The sequence below is a fragment of the Dipteris shenzhenensis genome, chromosome 5 (assembly GCF_047967505.1).
Source record: "Dipteris shenzhenensis isolate YYH24624 ecotype China chromosome 5, Dip_SZ_1.0, whole genome shotgun sequence".
In the NCBI taxonomy this organism is placed as follows: domain Eukaryota; kingdom Viridiplantae; phylum Streptophyta; class Polypodiopsida; order Gleicheniales; family Dipteridaceae; genus Dipteris; species Dipteris shenzhenensis.
In genome coordinates, this window is record NC_141600.1 from 2,872,068 (window position 1) to 2,891,667 (window position 19,600).

General features: G+C 47.4%; 1 protein-coding gene across 2 annotated transcripts in view; it reads right to left on the reverse strand.

Annotated features, from left to right (window-relative positions):
* The window catches only part of TIP1 (Ankyrin repeat family protein with DHHC zinc finger domain-containing protein), a 54,044-nt gene that overhangs the window by 24,522 nt on the left and 9,922 nt on the right, over positions 1-19,600 (reverse strand). The window contains exons 3-7 of one of the 2 annotated variants that reach the window (XM_087374351.1): positions 2,431-2,543; positions 2,184-2,263; positions 1,703-1,866; positions 1,475-1,613; positions 1,241-1,340 (exon numbers count right to left, since the gene is read on the reverse strand). In XM_087374351.1, the coding sequence (XP_087230477.1) occupies positions 1,241-1,340; positions 1,475-1,613; positions 1,703-1,866; positions 2,184-2,263; positions 2,431-2,543 (596 nt within the window). Of the gene's footprint in view, positions 1-1,240; positions 1,341-1,474; positions 1,614-1,702; positions 1,870-2,183; positions 2,264-2,430; positions 2,544-19,600 lie in introns of both variants that reach the window. The other variant, XM_087374350.1, reaches the window with a different exon arrangement.

A 19,600-nucleotide genomic window follows, 5' to 3' on the forward strand; every position in this document is an offset into this window, starting at 1 on the left:
TTAGCCAATTGAAAATGAGGTCAACTTGTAGTTATTATACTAAGACAAAAGAAAATGATCCTTAATGTATATCTAGACGAATCCAACCCGTCCTCTAAAAACACAACACAGTGTACAATTTCAATCTCATGACAGTCACAAGGTTGAAACTCATCAGCATAGCAGGGACTAGCTACTATGACATCCCCAATCCTCAATGGTGCGTGTAGACCAATATTATAAACATACGCTCACACATACATATCCACACACCCACATATTCATTTATAGAAACTGAGTTTCTGTCAACACTCTGGAGGTGAAGGGCATACCAGCCGTAAAGCTAGCATTGAAGGACAAGGCTAACAAAAAAGTAGTCCACATTCAAGCTACAACTGCTTGTGAAGACTATACAAGTTCACTTAAGTCTCACCCAAACGATCATTTCTAAGCAAAAAATGCTTAGACAATCTAGCTGATAGGGCAACACACATATCAGCAAGCTGCAACATTGATGAAATCTTCACAAGGTGAAATTTGCATGTCCGCTATATGGCAGGAATATCTTCTACATGAATCCAAGAACATACCCAAACCGATCCTCTGAAACACAACAGATAGAGCAGTTTCAAAGGGCCAGAGGTTTCCACCGGTAAACTTTGTATCAGGAGAGAAGATGTGAAAAATTAGTCAAAGCCTACCTTGCTTTGCCTTAGAGAAAGCTACTCCTGAAACAGTCATTATGGTTCTCTCAAGCTTCATACAAGCTCTGAAAGCAAATTTGCAGGTTGCTCTAAATCTTTGCTCCAAAAGTAGATGGTGTTTATCCTGAAACAGTCATTATGGTTTTCTCAAGGTTTATAAAGGCTCTGAAAGCAAATTCGAAGGTTGCGCTAAATCTTTGCTCCAAAAGTAGATTGTGTTTCTCAAAAAATAAATAAAGTTTTTACATGCACCCACATCAGTTTCATATCTTGTAGCTTCCGTATGGGTATGACCAACAACATGACAGTATGACCAGAATGCAATAGCATAACTACTTGTGTTACATGACGATGAATCATCCTGGCAATGCAGCGCATGGTAGAATTGCACCTCACTGTCAGCATCTGCCTTTAGTCATGAGGAGGCTTGGATTTTTGCTTTACAACCATAAAGTTGAGGGTTTTGATTCTATATAATGGTGTCTTCTGGTGAAAGAGAAAGGTCACCTAACCTATGCTATCCAAATGTTACCAGAATCCATTAACTTGAGGGTTACCTGCTGCATCTGTACAGAAGCGCAAGTCCACCTGATCCAAGAAAGAATGCCAGCCATGCCCAAATTTTAACGACAGCATGTTTTCCAACAAAAGTAGATGCTGCAATAACCCACGGAAGAATCAGTGTCTAAGATGAACCTAGCAACATGCAGTTTGGATGACATGGTATTGCAACTGTGGTAGTACATAAGGCCAGTGCTTGGAAGTACGAAGGCTAGTGCTTGTACACCTACAAATGATAACAGATTTGGCATAGGTGATGAGCATGGCGATGATGAAAAGCCACAAAACTGGAACTAGCCCCAGCTTAGTTATCCTCCCTAGCCGGCTCTTGCTATCCCCACGATTATTGAAGATTCTTCTTGCATTTGACTGCATTAATACAAAGCACCAAAAAACATAAGCCAAGATCACATGGTTATCACACATAAACAAGCCTATTACCATTGATAAGTTCTTACGAGGAAAAGAGCCACATGTCGATGGCCTTTGTCGGAAGCAAGCTGAGCTGGAGTACAACCAGTATTGTCTGCCACCATCAGGTCTTCCTTTGTGCCTGCTTGTACGAGCACAGTACAAGCTTCTAGATTGCCTCTTATAGCTGCCCAATGCAAAGGAGTGCAGCCTGCTTTTCTCCAGCAGCAAAACCCAGAATTCAAAAGTGAGTCTATTCTTTACCAGTCATTAAGGTACGGTGAACCAACAATTCTCAATCCTCACATTAAAACAAAAGTACACAAGTGCACGTGCACTGCCTCCTAGTATAGTGGTAAAGCAAGCGCTTTTGGATGCAAATGAGAAAGCAGACGATTTTTTACAAAGGCGATAGGTTATTAAAAGGCAATTTTTGTAGGATAATCTCCATTATTATCATTATTATTTAATTAAAGTGGTAATAACGTGGTAAATATGAGCTCATTATCCTGAGCATCTCCAATATACCTTCTCTATCTTGCCGACTCCGATACGCATCCATGAAGAGGAGCAATCTTACACAATCAACAAAACCTTTGTATGCAGCCCTGTCATTTTACAATTTGACAATAATATTCATAACATTACATTCAAGTGATTGGTTAAGCTTGTCCTTAAAATTCACTACGTCATAGACAAAGATGATAGAAAATGACACTTTGAAAACATGCTCTGCTGGCATTGCTGTACACTATGTTATGGAAAGGTGCGATACCAATGAAGTGGGCTTCTACCATCATTATCAGGAGCATCAATGTCTGCACCCCACTTGGTAGCAATATGGTACAACAAAGCCGTTTGTCCATACTGGGCTGCCACATGAGTTGCCTGGAAAATAGAAACAAGAAAGAGTGATCCAGTAAAACCCACTTAAACTTACCAAAGTACTGCAAAGACGATATCATTTGGCAAAATAATAGAATGTTGTGATCCCACTACCTTTTCACATAAACTAGCTCTTTGAAAGAAGAGAGCCATAAGAGAATCACAAAAGCCATTGAGAATGCAAAACGATTCCAAATCACTTACTGAGGGCCTAGCGCATGGACATGACTAGGCTGGGATTAAAATGGAAATCCAACCGTCATCATTCCCATCGTGGACCAACTGGTTTAGAGTGGGATTAATCAACTTTTCTCCCACCTTAGACCATAGGACTAGAAAACAATCACCTTTTTTTAAGATGGAATGATGGCATGCCACATCAAATGATGCCATGTGTCCTCTCCCACCTACCTGTTGGAATAATATCTGAACACGTATGTCCAGCTCAGGTCCTAGCCTTCGGGACCATGTTAGAACACGAAGCAGAGAATTGCATCGCCATGAGATCACACCTAAGAACTCTGGATCCTTGTTGTACTCAAAGTTTATGGCGACCCACCAAGAGTCACACCTGGGTCACGTCATGGTCACCTCAGCAACATGCCAAGTTGTTAGACCTTGGTCATACCTAGTCGCAGCGTGTTCACATATGTTCACATCTTGGTCACTCTGGAACAGACTTGGACATGACTTGACATGGACATGACTTGGACATGACTTGACCTGGACATGACTTGGGTATGACGGAAGCAATACATGATTGAAGAGTGCCAAACCTCAACCTCAACTCACCATGGTCAAAGTCGATCAGAGGGAAGTACTGGCGCAATGGTACCCGAGATACACCTGTTGGTGCACATGGGAAGCAGTCCAACAGTTAAGAGGTATAGGTGGTGCACCAACCCTCGCAACCAACTAGTGTCAGGAGCGCATGGAATAGACAGGGGAACACATGGAGCACAGGATTCACTAACCCAGAACAGGCTGGAGTGTTGCAGAAGCCATCAAGGACACAGCGGCCCACAAACGGTGGAATCGCTAAGGATGGCTAAGGGTGCAAGAAGACATCCAATAGGAAGAAGGAGAGGAGATTGGCAGCGGGGGGTGGAGCAGAGGAGGAGAAGGTGAAGAGGGGGAAAGGGGAAAGGGGAAAGGGAGAGGGACATTCTGGCAAGGGCGAGAGGCGTGAGTGAAGGAGTGAGAGGCTAGAGTCAAGAGCTCACCTCGTGTGTATCTTCTGGGGGTGTATCAATCATCTTGCTTTCTAATGAGTTATGCTACTCCCCATCTCTGCTCGCTACTCTAAAATCTCTTTCCGTTGTGTTCTCCTCCCCTCCTCTCCCTTCACCTGGTACAACGGACCTATGTCATGTGGTTGAAGTTCTTTGCCGTTCATGTTGAGGGTTGGCTTTCATGATGTTGTTCCGCTTTGGTCTTCTTCTTGCTCACATCACTTCAGCACTTGTACCACTTGCACATAGTTGACACCATCTACCGCTTGCACATAGTTGACACCATCGACAAGCACTTGCCTACGTACCATCAATGACACTTATGGCATGTCTTACTCGCTTCTCGCACTAGTGGTCCTAGGCCTCCGGTAATACTTCCGGAAGTGTTAGGAAACCCCCCCCCCCTCAGACAATTTATGGCGATCACAGTGGGACACTGCTGGTGTTGAGTAGCACGAGTGAGGTGGTGATCTAGGGTCCTAGAGAGAGGTCTTATGCCGAGTAGTTCTGAAACATTTGAAGGAGCTAGTGAGAGAACTAGGAGGTACTTGAGGAGAGTGGAGAAAAGACTTCCGGCAGACCAAACTAGGTACAAGAAGCATTACGTGCCACGTAAGTTTGCGAAGTCCTCAACTCGAGCACAAAGTGAGCCCATTGGAGCAGCAGCCAGAGCAAGTAACTTCATCGACACTCTCATTGACTTGGATCAACAGGAACCCTGGTGGTCAGATCTGGACTCCGGAGAAGAAGAAGTGCAAAGCGGAGAACAGGTGAAAGAAGAGGGTACTAAGGATGAGGGCTCCTCAAGGACTCATGAAGGTCAAGGCAGCTCCTCTCCTCCTCCTGCAACGATGTCTTCATCAACCACCTCTTCTACCGGAGTGGTAACTCCATCTGCTCCCGCCTCAACCTCTTGTGGACAAGCTGCTACCTCATTTGTTATGCATAGCTCCGGGCTCCTAGCTAATCCTTCTTCTACATCTATCCCATTGGGGGGTACTTTTGCTCCGGCCATGCCTTTACTTGCCATGATGGTTTCATCTCCCTTTCCATCCACACCGGTGTTGCCTTTTCCACCACCTCCTTCCTTCCCTTCTGCCTACTCCATGACTTCAACTCCGTCCCTCTCTTTCCCAAATGCTCTCCCATCCTCTTTCACCCCCCCATCTTCCATGTTCTCACCCTTTCCCTCTGCAACACCGAGACCCCCTACTTACACCCTACCATCTGGGTACACTTCCTCTATGACTACATCAGTAGTGACTTCTCCATTGTGGTCCTCCACAGGAGGAGTTGTCGCGGTGGTCTCCTCCTTGGGAGCACCAACACTCATTACAGCCCCATTGGGAGTCCCTCCAACCTCTCGGGTGGGGATGGCCGTTCTGAGTCCTCCAGACAGAGCTAGACTTCTCAAGCTACTCAACAAGGTCCACGTGAAGACTCAAAAGTTCAAAGGCCACCTCCATGAGGATGCGGAAGCTCATGTGAGGAAGTTCCTCACAGCATGTAGAGCTAAAGGTGTGGAGAATGAGCATGCGTTCCTTCACATCTTTCCCTCGTCATTGGAGGATGCCGCGGATGTATGGTACAATCAATTTCCTCCGGACCACTTCCAAACGTGGACAGACCTAAGGGAGGAATTCTTACGCAGTTTCAAGTTGAAAAAAATTCGAACACATGATTGTCCAAGAGTTATCCATTGACACCATGAAGCCTAGAGAAAGCATCTCTGAGATGTACACAAGGATGAGGGTCTTGGCGGCAAAGATGTCGGTGCCACCCAATGACGCCGTCATGAAGGGGTGGTTTTTGAAGGCTTTACCCTCCACCATTGCTATAAGGCTGGTTGACAAACTCCCTAAGCATGCCTCACTACAAGAATTTTTTAGGGAAGCGGTGAAGATGGAATGGTCCCAGTTAAGTTTCGCCTCAACACCCGCCCAGACTGCCCAACTTCCGAGAGAAGAGGGCTCACAGGCATGGCAGCAACTCAAGAAGGAATTAGAAGAAATCAAAGAAGGTCTGAAAAACAAAACAAAAGTGGATGGACCGTCACCCTTTGAAGCTCAGATAAGAAGTGGTCTCTGGTGCACCGACTGCAAGGGTTCTGGCCATGGCTACTGGGAATGTCCATCGAAGCGTAAGGTACCCACCCCGACCTCCTTTTGCACATTTTGTGAAATTCATGGACATGATGCCTTCGAGTGTAGGTATCTTAAGGGGTTGAGGAAGCTTCTACCGGAGTATCCAATTGGAGAACCACTGGTGGCTACAATCAACAAAGCTGCACCGACCACTTCAGGGCCAGTACCCCTAGCTTCAGCCCCTGTGAAGGCACCTGAACCACCCACCCATCCTATCATTCCACCTCCACTACTTCCTAATCCTCCTTTGCTCCAAGCTCCTACTCCTAGTGAATTTGGGGCTCCATACTTCTATCCTCCCCCCCACTATGCACAATATCAACCACCTATGTCAGGGGGTGGATATGAACCCCCTTATATCCGCAGTCGACGAGGTGGATTCCGAGGTGGACGTGGAGGTAGAGGTACCAACTTTCGCAGGCCCATCATGTGCTATAGATGTGGCGAGTACGGCCATTACCAAGATGATTGTACACAACCATTCGGGGGACCCTCTTGTACACAGTGCAACATAAATGACCACTACACCAGAGATTGTCCCAATGGCAGAAGGGAATCAACATCGCAAGTCAACATGGTTGATGTAGACAAACCCCATTTGATTGGTGCAGTGTTGGGAGCTGTGACTAGGTCACAAATGAAGGGTGACAGTAGTAAGGATGACTCAACATCAATATTGGAGGCCTCATCAACAACTGATACCAGCTCAGTCACTAGAGGAGCATCCCCACCTCCTTCCTTCAAGGTGGACAGTGGGCACAGGACTGCATCACCCTTATCCTCTCCTGTAACTGGATTAGAAAGGACCCGAAGGGCCCCACAGCCATCAAGACCTATCAATAGCTCTAAAACTACCTCAGCTCCAAGTGAGCAATCTATGCCTTCAAGGTACCAGGAGGTAGTCAAGAGTGTCACCAAAGATCTTCAATCTAGTTCTAAAGATGAAGGCGTCACACCTCAGTTCCCTTCCCGCAAGTCCATAATAGTGAGGTTTGCAACGGAAGTGACAACTTTAGGGCAAAAACGTGAGGAGTCACAGGCAGGCCCATCCACTTTCCACTCAGGAAGCACAATGAAGCAAGAGAAGGAAAAAGGGGTGAAGCCTAGTAGTGCCCAAGAAAAGGGGAAATGGGTGATGGGAGAGTCACCACAGGAAATATTGATTGAGAATCCGGAGGCACCTCCTCTCCCTCGCGTGAGCTTCGACCCTCGGCCAGAAGCTCGACGGATGAAGACACAAAAGGCTACTGCTACTGTCCAGCCCTATTCTTTGATGGATGACTTGATGGATTTTAGGCCCAATATCACCTTACGACAACTCTATCAATTGTCTCCACATATCAAGCATCAGACTATTGCATTTTTGAATCGCATGCCAGGAGGGCGCCAAAGGGGATCTATTCAGGGCGGGCCCACACCAGAGACAGTAACAGTTCAAGATGGAGTAACACTATACAATTGCTCAGCCTATGCTGCCCTCACATGTGAACAAAGTCCCAAGCTCGCAGTGGAGATCAATGGGGTGGAGCTGAAAGATGTTTTCTTGGATGGTGGGGCAGCAGTAAACATCATGCCGAGAGGTACTCTTCAACAACTAGGTTTGAAATTGACAACTGACGTACATTTTCAAGTACGCATGGCGGATCAACACAAGGTGAAGCCTATGGGGACTGTCAAAGGTGTTCACATGAAGATTGGGGGAGTTACATTCCTGTCCAATTTTATTGTACTTAATATAACGGAGGGTGAGCACAATTATCCTCTACTTCCTGGTAGACCATGGTTACGCTCAGCAAAGGCCATTCAAGATTGGTCAAGTGATGAAGTTCGACTGCCTTTGGGATCCACATCCTTAGAAATAGACATGGTTACTGGAAGGGCTCGTCACCAACCTATGGAACTTGGGGAAGAGGATTTTGAAGAAGAAGAAGGGGTGGAAGAGGAGCGATGGGCACTTGGGGATTGGCCCCTACAGAAAGAAGAGTTGGCCTATGTGGAGGACTCACCCTTCCAAGGTGAAACCTATGTAACAGCAGCACGAGATGATGGGGAGAGCTTGACGTACTTGTTGGAACATGCTGGACCTGATGAGGAAGAAGCTGTCATCTAGGATTGGATGGGGGCCCTGGGATCCTTAGCCATCAACATGGTGGAGTTGTGTCCAAAAGAGGATCTTGACGCACATCTTGGTACTTCACGGAATGCGCAAGAGGTGAGCCAGGAAGCCTCTCCACCACCTGGTTTGGCTGATCTCATGTATGAACGGATGCCTTTTGGTCTTCTTAATGATCCCCACATGTATCAGCGAATGATGTCCGCAAGTACCAGACCAAGTGGTGGGGAGGCCACCAGGGTGACTCAAAGACAAGACCATGAAGTAGCAATGGAAGCAATGGAGGCACACGACATGGATGCCTCACACCAAGAAAATGACCATGGGGTCACAACAGAGGAGGAAGAGGATGCTATGCAAGAAGATGATGAGCTGGCAGAGCATAATGATGGTACTGAAGAGAACACTCATGAATCTATGGAAGAAGAAGATGACCACATAGATCATGGGCTGGCTGATGGTATTGGAGAAGACACTCATGGATCTGCAGAAGAAGAGGATGACCACCTACTTACTGATGTCATTCAAAGGCAGGCGGTGCCGGAAATGACTCTTGGCAGGGTTATTGAATCCATTGTGCAACCTAACCAACCTAGGAGGGGTCAAGAGACCGGACAACTTGAAGGAGCCGTCCACATTCACACTGGAGTCTGGAACTTCAGACCTTCAAGGCAAGCCCACAGCATACAGGGAGAAGAAGATGTCGCGGACCTTATTCTACTCGACTTATATATGTCAGAAGCTGACCCCCCAACGACACAGGAGGTTCCCGAAACTACATACGGGGTGGTTGGACTACCATACAGAGGAATGCTCAAGCAAGCACAAAAAGGAAAGAAGAGAATGGGCCCAAGTGCTGCCTCTACATCTCAACCATTTCCAGAACACACCCAACCGTCCTATCCGAGCTCTTGGATGGAAGAAGTAGTGGGGGATTTTTCTCTGGATGATTCTCCTGCGCACCCAGCAGTGGGAGTAGAAGAACCGAACAACTCCACATCAGGAAACATACCTCAAGTTGACCATGCCAGGGATTGGAGGTATCTTAACATTGGGACAGAAGACCAACCACGACATCTTAAGGTAGCTAGTTGGGTCTGGGAACATGACTATCTCCTTATGTTAATGTCTTTACCTGGTCATATAAGGATTTAAAGGGAGTACCCACTCATCGCATCAATCTATATCTGGAAGCAGAGCTGGTGATCAAGGGACCATATCGCATGAATCCTAACTATGGCAAGGCTGTCCATGCTGATATTCAAAAGATGGAGCAAGCAGGGTTGATCTACCCTGTTAACTACTACTCCGAATGGCTTAGTGGCATCGTAGTGGTGCCCAAAAGAGAGACTGCAAAACTCCGAGTTTGTGTCAACTATAGGAGTTTGAATACCGCCACACATCAGGAACCGTAGCTGGTCATGCTCTCTACTCCTTCATGGATGGATACAGTGGGTATAACTAGGTTCGGGTGCGAGAGCAAGATCAGTTAAAGACTACCTTCGTCACCCAATGGGGAACTTATGCTTACCGGATGATGCCTTTTGGTCTATGCAATGCACCGGCCACGTTTCAACGTCTTGTCACCAAACTCTTCCAAGAGAACATCGGAAAGTTCCTTGAGGTATTCTTGGATGACTTCTCTGTGTTTAATGGTAAGAATGCTTCTCACCTCGAACCTGCTATTCAGACTGATCACATGAGTAAGTTGAGGTGGGTTTTTAATAAGTGCAGAGAAGCTAGGTTGTGCTTGAATCCGGACAAATGTTTCTTCCTCGCCTTGCGAGGGGTTCTCCTTGGCCACATCGTCTCGGCTGAGGGAATGACCACGGACCCAGCAAAGGTGGAAGTGATATTGACCTTGCCTATTCCTCGCACACCCAGAGAAGTCAAGTCTTTTTTGGGACATGTGGGTTATTATAGAAGATTCATCAGGTCCTATGCCGACATAGCGGTGGCGTTGACAGAACTCCTTCGGCAAGAGCAGTCCTTCAACTGGTCGGCACCTCAACAACTGGCGTTTGACAACCTCAAGGATCATCTAGTAAAGGCACCCATCTTGCGGCAACCTCAATGGGATGTCATTTTTCATGTGCATGTAGATGCAAGTGGGCTGGTGATTGGGGCGATATTGGCCCAACCAGATGCAGAGCACAAACTCGACCTACCTGTGTACTTCGCAAGCAAACAACTCAATGGAGCAGAAAGAAACTATAGCACCACTGAACGCGAGGGCTTGGGCATGGTCTATGCCATGACAAAGTATCGGGACTATCTCTTGGGCAGTAAGTTTATCATCATTACTGATCATCAAGCTCTTAAGTACTTACTGCCCTTTCATCAACGATAGCAGCCCCCCCTCCCCTCCATCAGCGAATTCTCCTGCAGCCCCCCCCTCCCTGCAGCCTCCTTCCATCAACGATAGCAGCCCCCCCTCCCCTCCATCAGCGAATTCTCCTGCAGCCCCCCCCTCCCTGCAGCCCCCTTCCATCAACGATAGCAGCCCCCCCCCCTTCCCCTCCATCAGCGAATTCTCCTGCAGCCCCTCCATCAACGATCGCAGCCCTCCCTCCATCAACGAATTTTCCTGCAGCAGCTCCCTCCATCAACGAAATCTCTTGGCAGCTCCCTAGCAAGAGCCTCTCCTTAGATCGCACCAACCAGGTGCAGCGCAATCTCCTTGCAGCCCATCTCGCACCCTCTTCTTGGATCGCATCACTCCCAGCAGCACCCTCTCTTTGATCGCATCTCTCCCGGCAGCCCTTCTTCCAGTTGCGCCTCACTTTCCCTGGCAGCCTGCAGCAAATCGCCTCTTCCTCGTGGGCAGCCTAGGAGGGTCCTTAGAGCGCTTCTCCCTCTTGGACAGCCTGCTGCAAATTGCCACCTTGCTGTCCTATCGAACTCAGCTCCTTCTTCTAATCTGCCCTTCTCTGCTCTACTCCGTGCTTCTCCATCAGCTCCCCTTCTCATCACCATCAGCTCCCCCTCTTGTTATCACCCGCCCCACTCTCTCGTTATCTCTCAGCAGGCCTTGCCAACACCTCGACAGCAGCTCCCCTTCCTCGTCATCAGCTCACCTTCCTCGTCATCAGCTCACCTTCCTGCTTCAGCTCCCCTTCCTCTCATCATCCCACCTTCTACTTCGTCATCAGCTCCCCCTTCCTTTCCTGCTTCCTTTCTAGCCTCGTCATCAGCTCACCTCCTGCTTCAACATCAGCTCCCCTTCCTTTCCTGCTTCCTTTCTAGCCTCGTCATCAGCTCACCTTCTACTTCGTCATCAGCTCCCCTTCCTTTCCTGCTTCCTTTCTAGCCTCGTCTTCAGCTCACCTCCTGATTCGAAATCAGCTCCCCTTCCTTTCCTGCCTTCCCTTCTTGCCTCGTCATCAGCGCCCCTTCCTTTCCTTTCCTTCTTGCCTTGTCATCAACGCCCCTTCCTTTCCTTTCCTTCTTGCCTCGTCATCAGCTCCCCTTCCCTTCTTGCTTCCTTTCTTGCCTTGTCATCACTCACCTTCTGGCTTCGTCATCAGCTCCCCTTCCTGCTTCGTCATCAGCTTCTACTTCACCTCTTGTTTCTTCTTCATGCTCAAGAAGAAGCCCAAGTATAAGCCACGGTTGCCCAGAGAAGCTCTTCACCCCTTTCTATACCGCCATGACGTCTCAGGCAGCCTCTGCAGTGCACATGACCTCACCCATGCCTACAGCCTCTACAACAGGGCCGACTATATCAGCTAGGCCGACTTCATCAGCAAAGCTAACTTCATCAGCAAGGCCAACTTCATCGGTAGGGCCGACTTCATCAGTGATGCATCCCCATCATCACTATCATCTCGGATGGAGAGCCACTGCAATCAAGACAGCAACGGGGGGTTCTTTTCCACTCTCAGAGCTCCAGTGCCTCTTCTTCCGACCATGGGGACTCAGATTACACCCCCTCTGCACGGAGACCACATTCAGAAGGGTTGGGTGGGCTAACAGAGATACAGAGCCCTTCGATAACCACTCCTCTCTCCCACATTCAGGTTCTGTTTAAACCTCTTCTTGATGCAAACCTCAAACTATCCTCGGTGTTGACATCTTCAGAGATCCAGACCCTGTGTCTAACTGAGTTCCACAAGGTCATCTTCCCTCCTGTGGATGTGGAACTGTGTACAAATTCATCAGATCTTATGACTCTGTCACAAACACTTTTGAGTTCATGGGCTCCAGGCAACTTCTCACACCCAATTTGGTCTCACAGTGCATGGGGCTCCCTGCTCTCCCTATTCAGCCTCCTTCCGACGATTCACCACATCTCCTTTCATTCCTTTCACAGTGCAAACCCAACAGGAGGGGATATGATTGCAAAAAGGCTTTGGAAGGTGGAAGCAAAGAAGCGGTGATCACACGCTACTTCTTAACTCGCTTCTATTCAGCACCTGGGCATTACTACATCACGAAAGGTATTCGTCTTACTCTCAATGCTCTCTTCACCATCACTCAGTATGATTTTGCATCCCTCTTCTATTCAACATTCCGGGCCACTGTTCGAAATCGCACACGCAGAGGCACACACACCTATACTTGTGGACCTCACCTCACCTACCTCTTGTAAGAAATCCTAGATTTACTATATTTAGAAATGTGCTAAGGAACAGAAAGGAGACTGAGATAGCAGAGAACAAGGAATAATTGTATTGCTTGAATGTCTGTAGGGTGGAAATAGTGTGTCATCCATACAATTGGGCCTCTCTTATATAGAGAGTGAAGAGTCACACATGAAAAGGTATGTACTCCAAAGGGTATGTGCATGAAGAGGTGTATACCCCTTGTGAAGGGTGTGACCCTTGATGAGAGGGTACATTACAATAGGATCTTCAATAGAATGTCTCTTGTGAAGGGTTGTGCCTCATTAGGAAGTGTCCCGTCGAAAGGGCATACCCTTCCACAAGTGTCCATTCATCAAACCATCCATAAGTCTAGAAATAGAGAAAGGAATACGTCACAGATCGTGACATCCCCTCCCACTCAAAAGAAGACCCTGGTGGAGATAATGAACTGATGTAGAAAATATCCCTGTAAATTCTGAAAATACTGCTGTAAAATGTCAGGGTACTGCTGTAAGTCTTCATCAGACTGCCAAGTAGCGTCGGAGTCGTCTAGATCTCGCCAAAGAACAAGGAATTCCGTGATAAGTCGATGTCGAGTCTCTCGCTGTCGATGGTCCAGAATACGCTCAGGAATAAGGAGAACATAATCGTCTTCGATTTCTGGGACATAATCACCTGTAGGAGGAACTGCTTCATCGCCTAGAATGTACGTCTTTAGCCAAGAAATATGAAATGTTGGATGGATTTTACCCCATGATGGTGGTAATTCCAATTTGTAACTTAAAGGTGAATTTTTCTTGACGATCCGGAAAGGTCCATAGTATCTTGGTCGCAACTTAGGAAACACAGACTTAACCATCTTATAGCGATGTGGGGCTACAAATAACAGCACCATGTCACCAGTGTCAAATTCCAAGTGACGTCTATGTTTGTTGGCAGACCGTTGATACCGCTCTTGCGCTTTTCGCATATGATCCCTGACTTACAGTAGAATGTCTTGCATTTCTTGAACCAGTTGATCAGCTAGGGCCACTCGATGTTGAAGTACAAAATTCGTTGGTACAATCGGAGTGTGTCCATAAGCTGCTTGGAATGGAGTCATGCTGATGGCACCATGGAAAGAGTTATTATAAGCAAACTCAAGGAGTAGATACTCTTCCCATGCTGCTAGGCATGACTGAATATAATGTCGAAGCATTTCTTCCAGAACTTGGTTGACTCTTTCAGTCTGACCATCTGATTCTGGGTGGTAGGCTGAACTGAACAGTAGAGTTGTACCCAAAGATTCGAACAGTGAAATCCAAAAGTGACTGGTAAACTTAGGATCTCTGTCGGATATGTTATTCTTTGGCAATCCATGGTGTCGGAAGATGTGTTGTATGAAAAGTTTGGCTATGTCCGGAGCCTGTGCACTACTTTTGCAAGCAACAAAGTGTGCCATTTTGGACAATCGATCAACAATTACCATAATCTGAGTGTTACCTCTGGAGGATCGTGGTAGTGTTGTAATGAAATCCATGGAAATACTTTCCCACCTTTCAGTTGGAACTGGAAGAGGCTGAAGAAGTCCTGTTGGAAGTCGTCGGCTTGCTTTCATTTGTTGACAAGATAAGCAAGATGTAACCATTTTGATGACGTCACTTTTCATATGAGGCCAGTAGTATGTTGAACTAAGTAACCGATAAGTCTTATTGATGCCTGGATGGGCAGCATAAGGAACTACATGATGCTCTTTTAACAAAAGACGCCGAACATCCTTGTCATGTGGTACACAGACGCGATCTTAATAATACAGAGGGTCATCCGTATAAGAATAGGATGAGAAAATCTTCTGTTCGGAAGTCGAAGGTTGATCTTTTGAAAGAACCTGTACTCCTGTGCCGAAGTCTTTATCATTGAAATACTGTCCTTTGAATGAATTCGGAACATCCACAGATAATATAGAGATTACCATAGCTGATGCTAGAGGTAACCTGCTGAGAGCATCTGCAACTACATTGCGTAGTCCTGGAATGTACTCAATGGTCATGTGAAAGTTGGCCAGAAACTCAACCCAGCATGCTTGTCGAGCGTTCATGACTAGCTGAGTAAAGATATACTTTAAAGAGTGATGGTCTGTCTTGACCACAAAGTCGACTCCCATGAGATAATGTTTCCAACAGCGATAAGCATGTACAACAGCAAGAAACTCCTTATCATAAACCGGGTATCAGGTTTGGATATCAGAATGTTTATGGCTGTCAAAAGCAATAACTCTGCCTTCTTGCATCAAGACTGCTCTTGTAGCGATGTCGGAAGCGTCGGTCATGACCTCAAACGGAAGATTTGGGTCAGCAATAGCTATAACTGGTGTGGTAGTGAGTGCTTGCTTGAGTTGTTGGAAACTATACTCTGTTTCGGGAAGCCACTGAAACACAGCTATGCTTTTCAATAATTCGGACATAGGTGCTGCGATTTCGGAAAACTGATAGATCTTTGTATGGTAGAAGTTTGCCAATCCGAGAAAAGAGCGGACATCATGAACATTCTTAGGAGTAGGCCAGTTTCGGATTACCTCGACCTTCTTGGGATCCACAGAGATGCCTTGAGCTGAAATAACATGTCCCAAATATTCGAGTTGGGTCTTGAAGAACTCACTCTTCTCAATGTTGATGTAGAGAGAATTTGCGCGGAGAACTTCAAAAACTTGGTGAAGATGTTGTTTGTGCTCATGTAGGGATCTGCTGAAAACGAGGATGTCATCGAGGTAAACGATGACGAACTTATCGAGGAAAGGCCTGAGGATGTCGTTCATTAATGTCATGAATGTGGCCGGGGCATTGTTTAACCCAAAAGACATGACCAAACATTCATAGTGTCCATACTTTGTTCGAAAAGCTGTCTTGTACTCATCGCCTTCTCGTATGCGAATTTGATGATAACCTGAACGAAGATCAATCTTTGAGAATTGTGTTGCATGTAGAAGTTGATCGAAGAGGTCATCGATGCAAGGCAATGGATACTTGTTTTTGATAGTGAGCTTGTTGAGGGCTCGGTAGTCGATGCAGAGGCGCATTGACTTATTCTTTTTTTCCACAAGTAGTACAGGAGATCCAAAAGGGCTGCGACTGGGCCGAATGTGACCTTTGTCGAGTAGTTCGGTGACCTGTCTTTGGATTTCTTCATTTTGAGTGTAAGAAACCCAATAAGGAGGTTTCGACGGTGGATTACTGCCGGGAATAAGTTTGATTGGGTGATCCACTGGTCGTCGAGGTGGTAACTGCTTTGGCAATTCCTGTGGAAAAAGGTCCAGATAGGGCTGGAAAAAAGGTTGATTGAGGTATTCAGGAGGATCCTTTGTTGGTGTCTCTTCTACTCCCGAAGACAAAGCGCGATCCTTGGAGGAGTGCTTATGTTGGAATCCAGCATATGATTTCTGAATCTTCTGGGGATCTTGAGACTGTCGCTGACCTTGATTACCGAAGTTTTTTCGAAACCTGGTGTTATCTTGAGGGCGAGCACCTTTGGCCATAGGAGAGTTCTGTGTGCGATTAGCACTCTGCTTCCCTGTGTTTTGGAAATCTGTAATGCGCTCTGCGTAAGCAATAGCGCCATCTGTGGTAATGATGTTTGCTTTAAGGACATCAATGCATAACGAGGGATTTAGGCCTGAGATGAAAGCATGAAGGCGATCATCCTCAGTTAAACCATCAATCTCCAGCACCAATGTGGTGAACTGAGAGATGTAGGAAGACAGGGAACCCGTTTGCTCCAACTGTCGGAGTTTTGAACGTGCTTGGAAGTCCGCATTGGCAGGTATAAACTGCTTACGGAGCACGTGTTCAAAACGTTCCCATGTTAACACGCTTTTGCCGTCCTTTAAGCGTCTTTGCCACCATAGAAAAGCTGTATCCTTAAGGAGGGAGGCCGCCAAGGCGATCTTTTTGCCTTCGGTGAGGTCAACAGTATCAAAATACATGCGCATTTTTGCGAGCCATTGGTCAACTGTTCGGCGATTGCGTTGACCAGTGTAGGCTTCCGGAAGTTTAATGTCAAGTCTTTTAGTTTTGGAAGCTTGAAGTAAACGGTAGAGGGCACGTAGTTCAGTGTTTTCTACCTCTGGTGGAAATGAATCCGCATAGTCATCTGGTTGCGTCACGTCATCCTCTGTATGTGTAGTACTTCGAGAATCTTGAAGTTGTTGAACTTTCTGGACCAAGTCGAAGATGCTCTCCTGAAGCTGGGAAATTGAAGTTGCAATAGTGATTCGCCTTGTACGTTGACTTCAGGGGTCTTTTTTGGACTTGATTCTTTGATCTCTGGAAAGGCTTCACGCGAGCGTTGCGACATATCGGAGATCCCTGTAAGAAAAGCGTGAACTTGCGCTCTAGTTTGTACCATTCCTGGAAGAAGATTCGGGCTGCTCCCTGAGGTTGCTCATGTTGGAGGGGGCAGGCGAGGCAAGATGGAACCACCCGTGGAAGTCTGGTAAAGGAGGTCCTGTCTGAGGTAACACTGGTGATGCCGAAAGTGGTGTTACTGCTCGTGAGAGGACACGAGTAGGTTGCAGAGTCCATGGATCTGAGAAGGGATAGGGAGCTGCTGTCGGAAATGGAGGATATCCAGGAGAAAAAGTGCCTTCAGAGTGTAAATACTGACTTGGAGAAGGTACAACCTGTAGAGGAGGATATCTGGGAGCTGAAGGAGGTGGAGAGTACCCTAGAGATGCCGAAGGTGAGGGGTAAAATTCTCTCCAAAGATGGACAGCAAACTCTTGAGGAATATCGGGTTCTGGATATCTTCGTTTCTCGTGGAACACACCCTGTACTGTGCTGAGGGAGTAATGTAACTGAGGTGCCTCACGCAGAAGGTAGAGGATGTGGTCCAAATCACTAGGAGGGCACGTGACACAGAAGACCCAAGATGCAAAGGCTCCGAAATGTGCGGGCTGTGCAATTTGAACACGATATTGTGTGGTAGCTGATGCCTGAGGTGTCCTTGAAATGCCGGGTGAATTACCAGGGGTTTCCATGCTTTAAGGTAGATTCCTTCATTTGCTGGAATTTGTTAATGGCAAGAGAATCCTTAAAAGCAGATTGGAAAGACTCCACCAGGCAATAATTTAATCTGCCAAATTGTTGCGTAGAAGGCGGCTGCAAATCGCTGTCCGGAGATCCATGTTGCAGTGTTTTGCGAGGAGCGAATCGAGGCTGGTCTGGTCCGGGCTATTAACAGGATGTCTTCATCGCGCGAGGAGCTGCAACTGGTGCTGATTTGGCAGGACAAAGATGGCGAAACAAGGGGGGGGCTGCAGGCTGTCGATGGCGAAGCACAAGGCAACTAGTTCCCAGGGCTGTTCTGCGCAGGAAAAGGCAGGAGCGAAGGCTTGGCTGGCAAGGACTGCGCAGGAGGGGGCTATGTGCTGGAGAGGCCAAATGATATCGCAGGGGGGGGGGGCTGGTGAGGCCAATGATTTGCGCAGGGCTGGCGTGCTGGAGAGGCGAGGCTGCGCAAGGGCTGGCGTGCAGTATGGAGCAGGGCTGCAGGCAGTACGGCGCAGGGCTGGCGGACTGTACGGCACAGGGCTGGCAGACTGTACGGTGCAGGCTGGCGGACTGTACGGCGCAGGCTGGGCAGGCAGTACGGCGAGGGCTGCGCAGGCAGTACGGCGAGGGCGAGGGCTGGCGCAGGCTGCAGGTAAGTCCGTACGGTGCAGGCTGGTCCGTACGGTGCGGACTGGTGCTGCGCAGGGCTGCCAGGAATTCCGTACGGTGCAGTTTTCGTTGGGGAAGAGGCTGCGACTTTTCGTTAGGGCTGCCTAAAAGGGTTAGTTGCCCCAAAAATTAAATGGGGGGTTTAGTTAACCCTAGGTAGCTAGGGTAATCCTGAGGGTAGGGGATGGGTTTTTTTTTTTTTTCTTTTTACCCCTCTAGGTACCCTTTTGTAGGTACTTGGGGCCTAAAAGGTGTGCCTATTCGAAGGGGTGTGACCCTTGGAATAGGTGCACCTTTTCATGAAGGGGTGTGTCCCTGCATGAATAGGTATGTCCTTTTGTCCACGATGGGGTGTGTCCCTTGAGTGAGGAGTCGAGACTCTCGTCATCAAAAGGTGTGTCCCATGGTGGAAAAGTGCGTCCCTTGGTTTTGGGATGGTGGAAAAGGTGCGTCCCTTGGTTTTGGGACAGCCCAAGCACCTAAAAAGACACGATTTTTGTCGTGTCCATTCACATCAACTTGTGATGTGTGGGAGATGGAGAGGCCATAGATGACTTTGGGCAGGGTTGGCGCTTAAAATTTTTACGCTCATCCTCTCCATCTCTTCCATGCACAATGTGCACGGAATATCCTTCTAGCGGAAAAGATGTATCAGATCGGCGCTAGAAGGTGGGGGGCATTTCCTACAGGCAGGAGCAAATTTTGCTCTGATACCACTGTAAGAAATCCTAGATTTACTATATTTAGAAATGTGCTAAGGAACAGAAAGGAGACTGAGATAGCAGAGAACAAGGAATAATTGTATTGCTTGAATGTCTGTAGGGTGGAAGTAGTGTGTCATCCATACAATTGGGCCTCTCTTATATAGAGAGTGAAGAGTCACACATGAAAAGGTATGTACTCCAAAGGATATGTGCATGAAGAGGTGTGTACCCCTTGTGAAGGGTGTGACCCTTGATGAGAGGGTACATTACAATAGGAATGTCTCTTCAATAGGATGTCTCTTGTGAAGGGTTGTGCCTCATTAGGAAGTGTCCCGTCGAAAGGGCAAGTGTCCCGTCGAAAGGGCATACCCTTCCACAAGTGTCCATTCATCAAACCATCCATAAGTCTAGAAATAGAGAAAGGAATACGTCACAGATCGTGACACATCTTGCACCAGTGGCGGGCTGCAACGCCTGCACTTTTTCCTCCACCTTCACATACTTCATCTTCTCCTCACCATCCACCTTCCGCCCCTATGATCCCCCACTTGAGATCAGCTCCACTAGCTCTTAGTGCGGCCCCAGCAT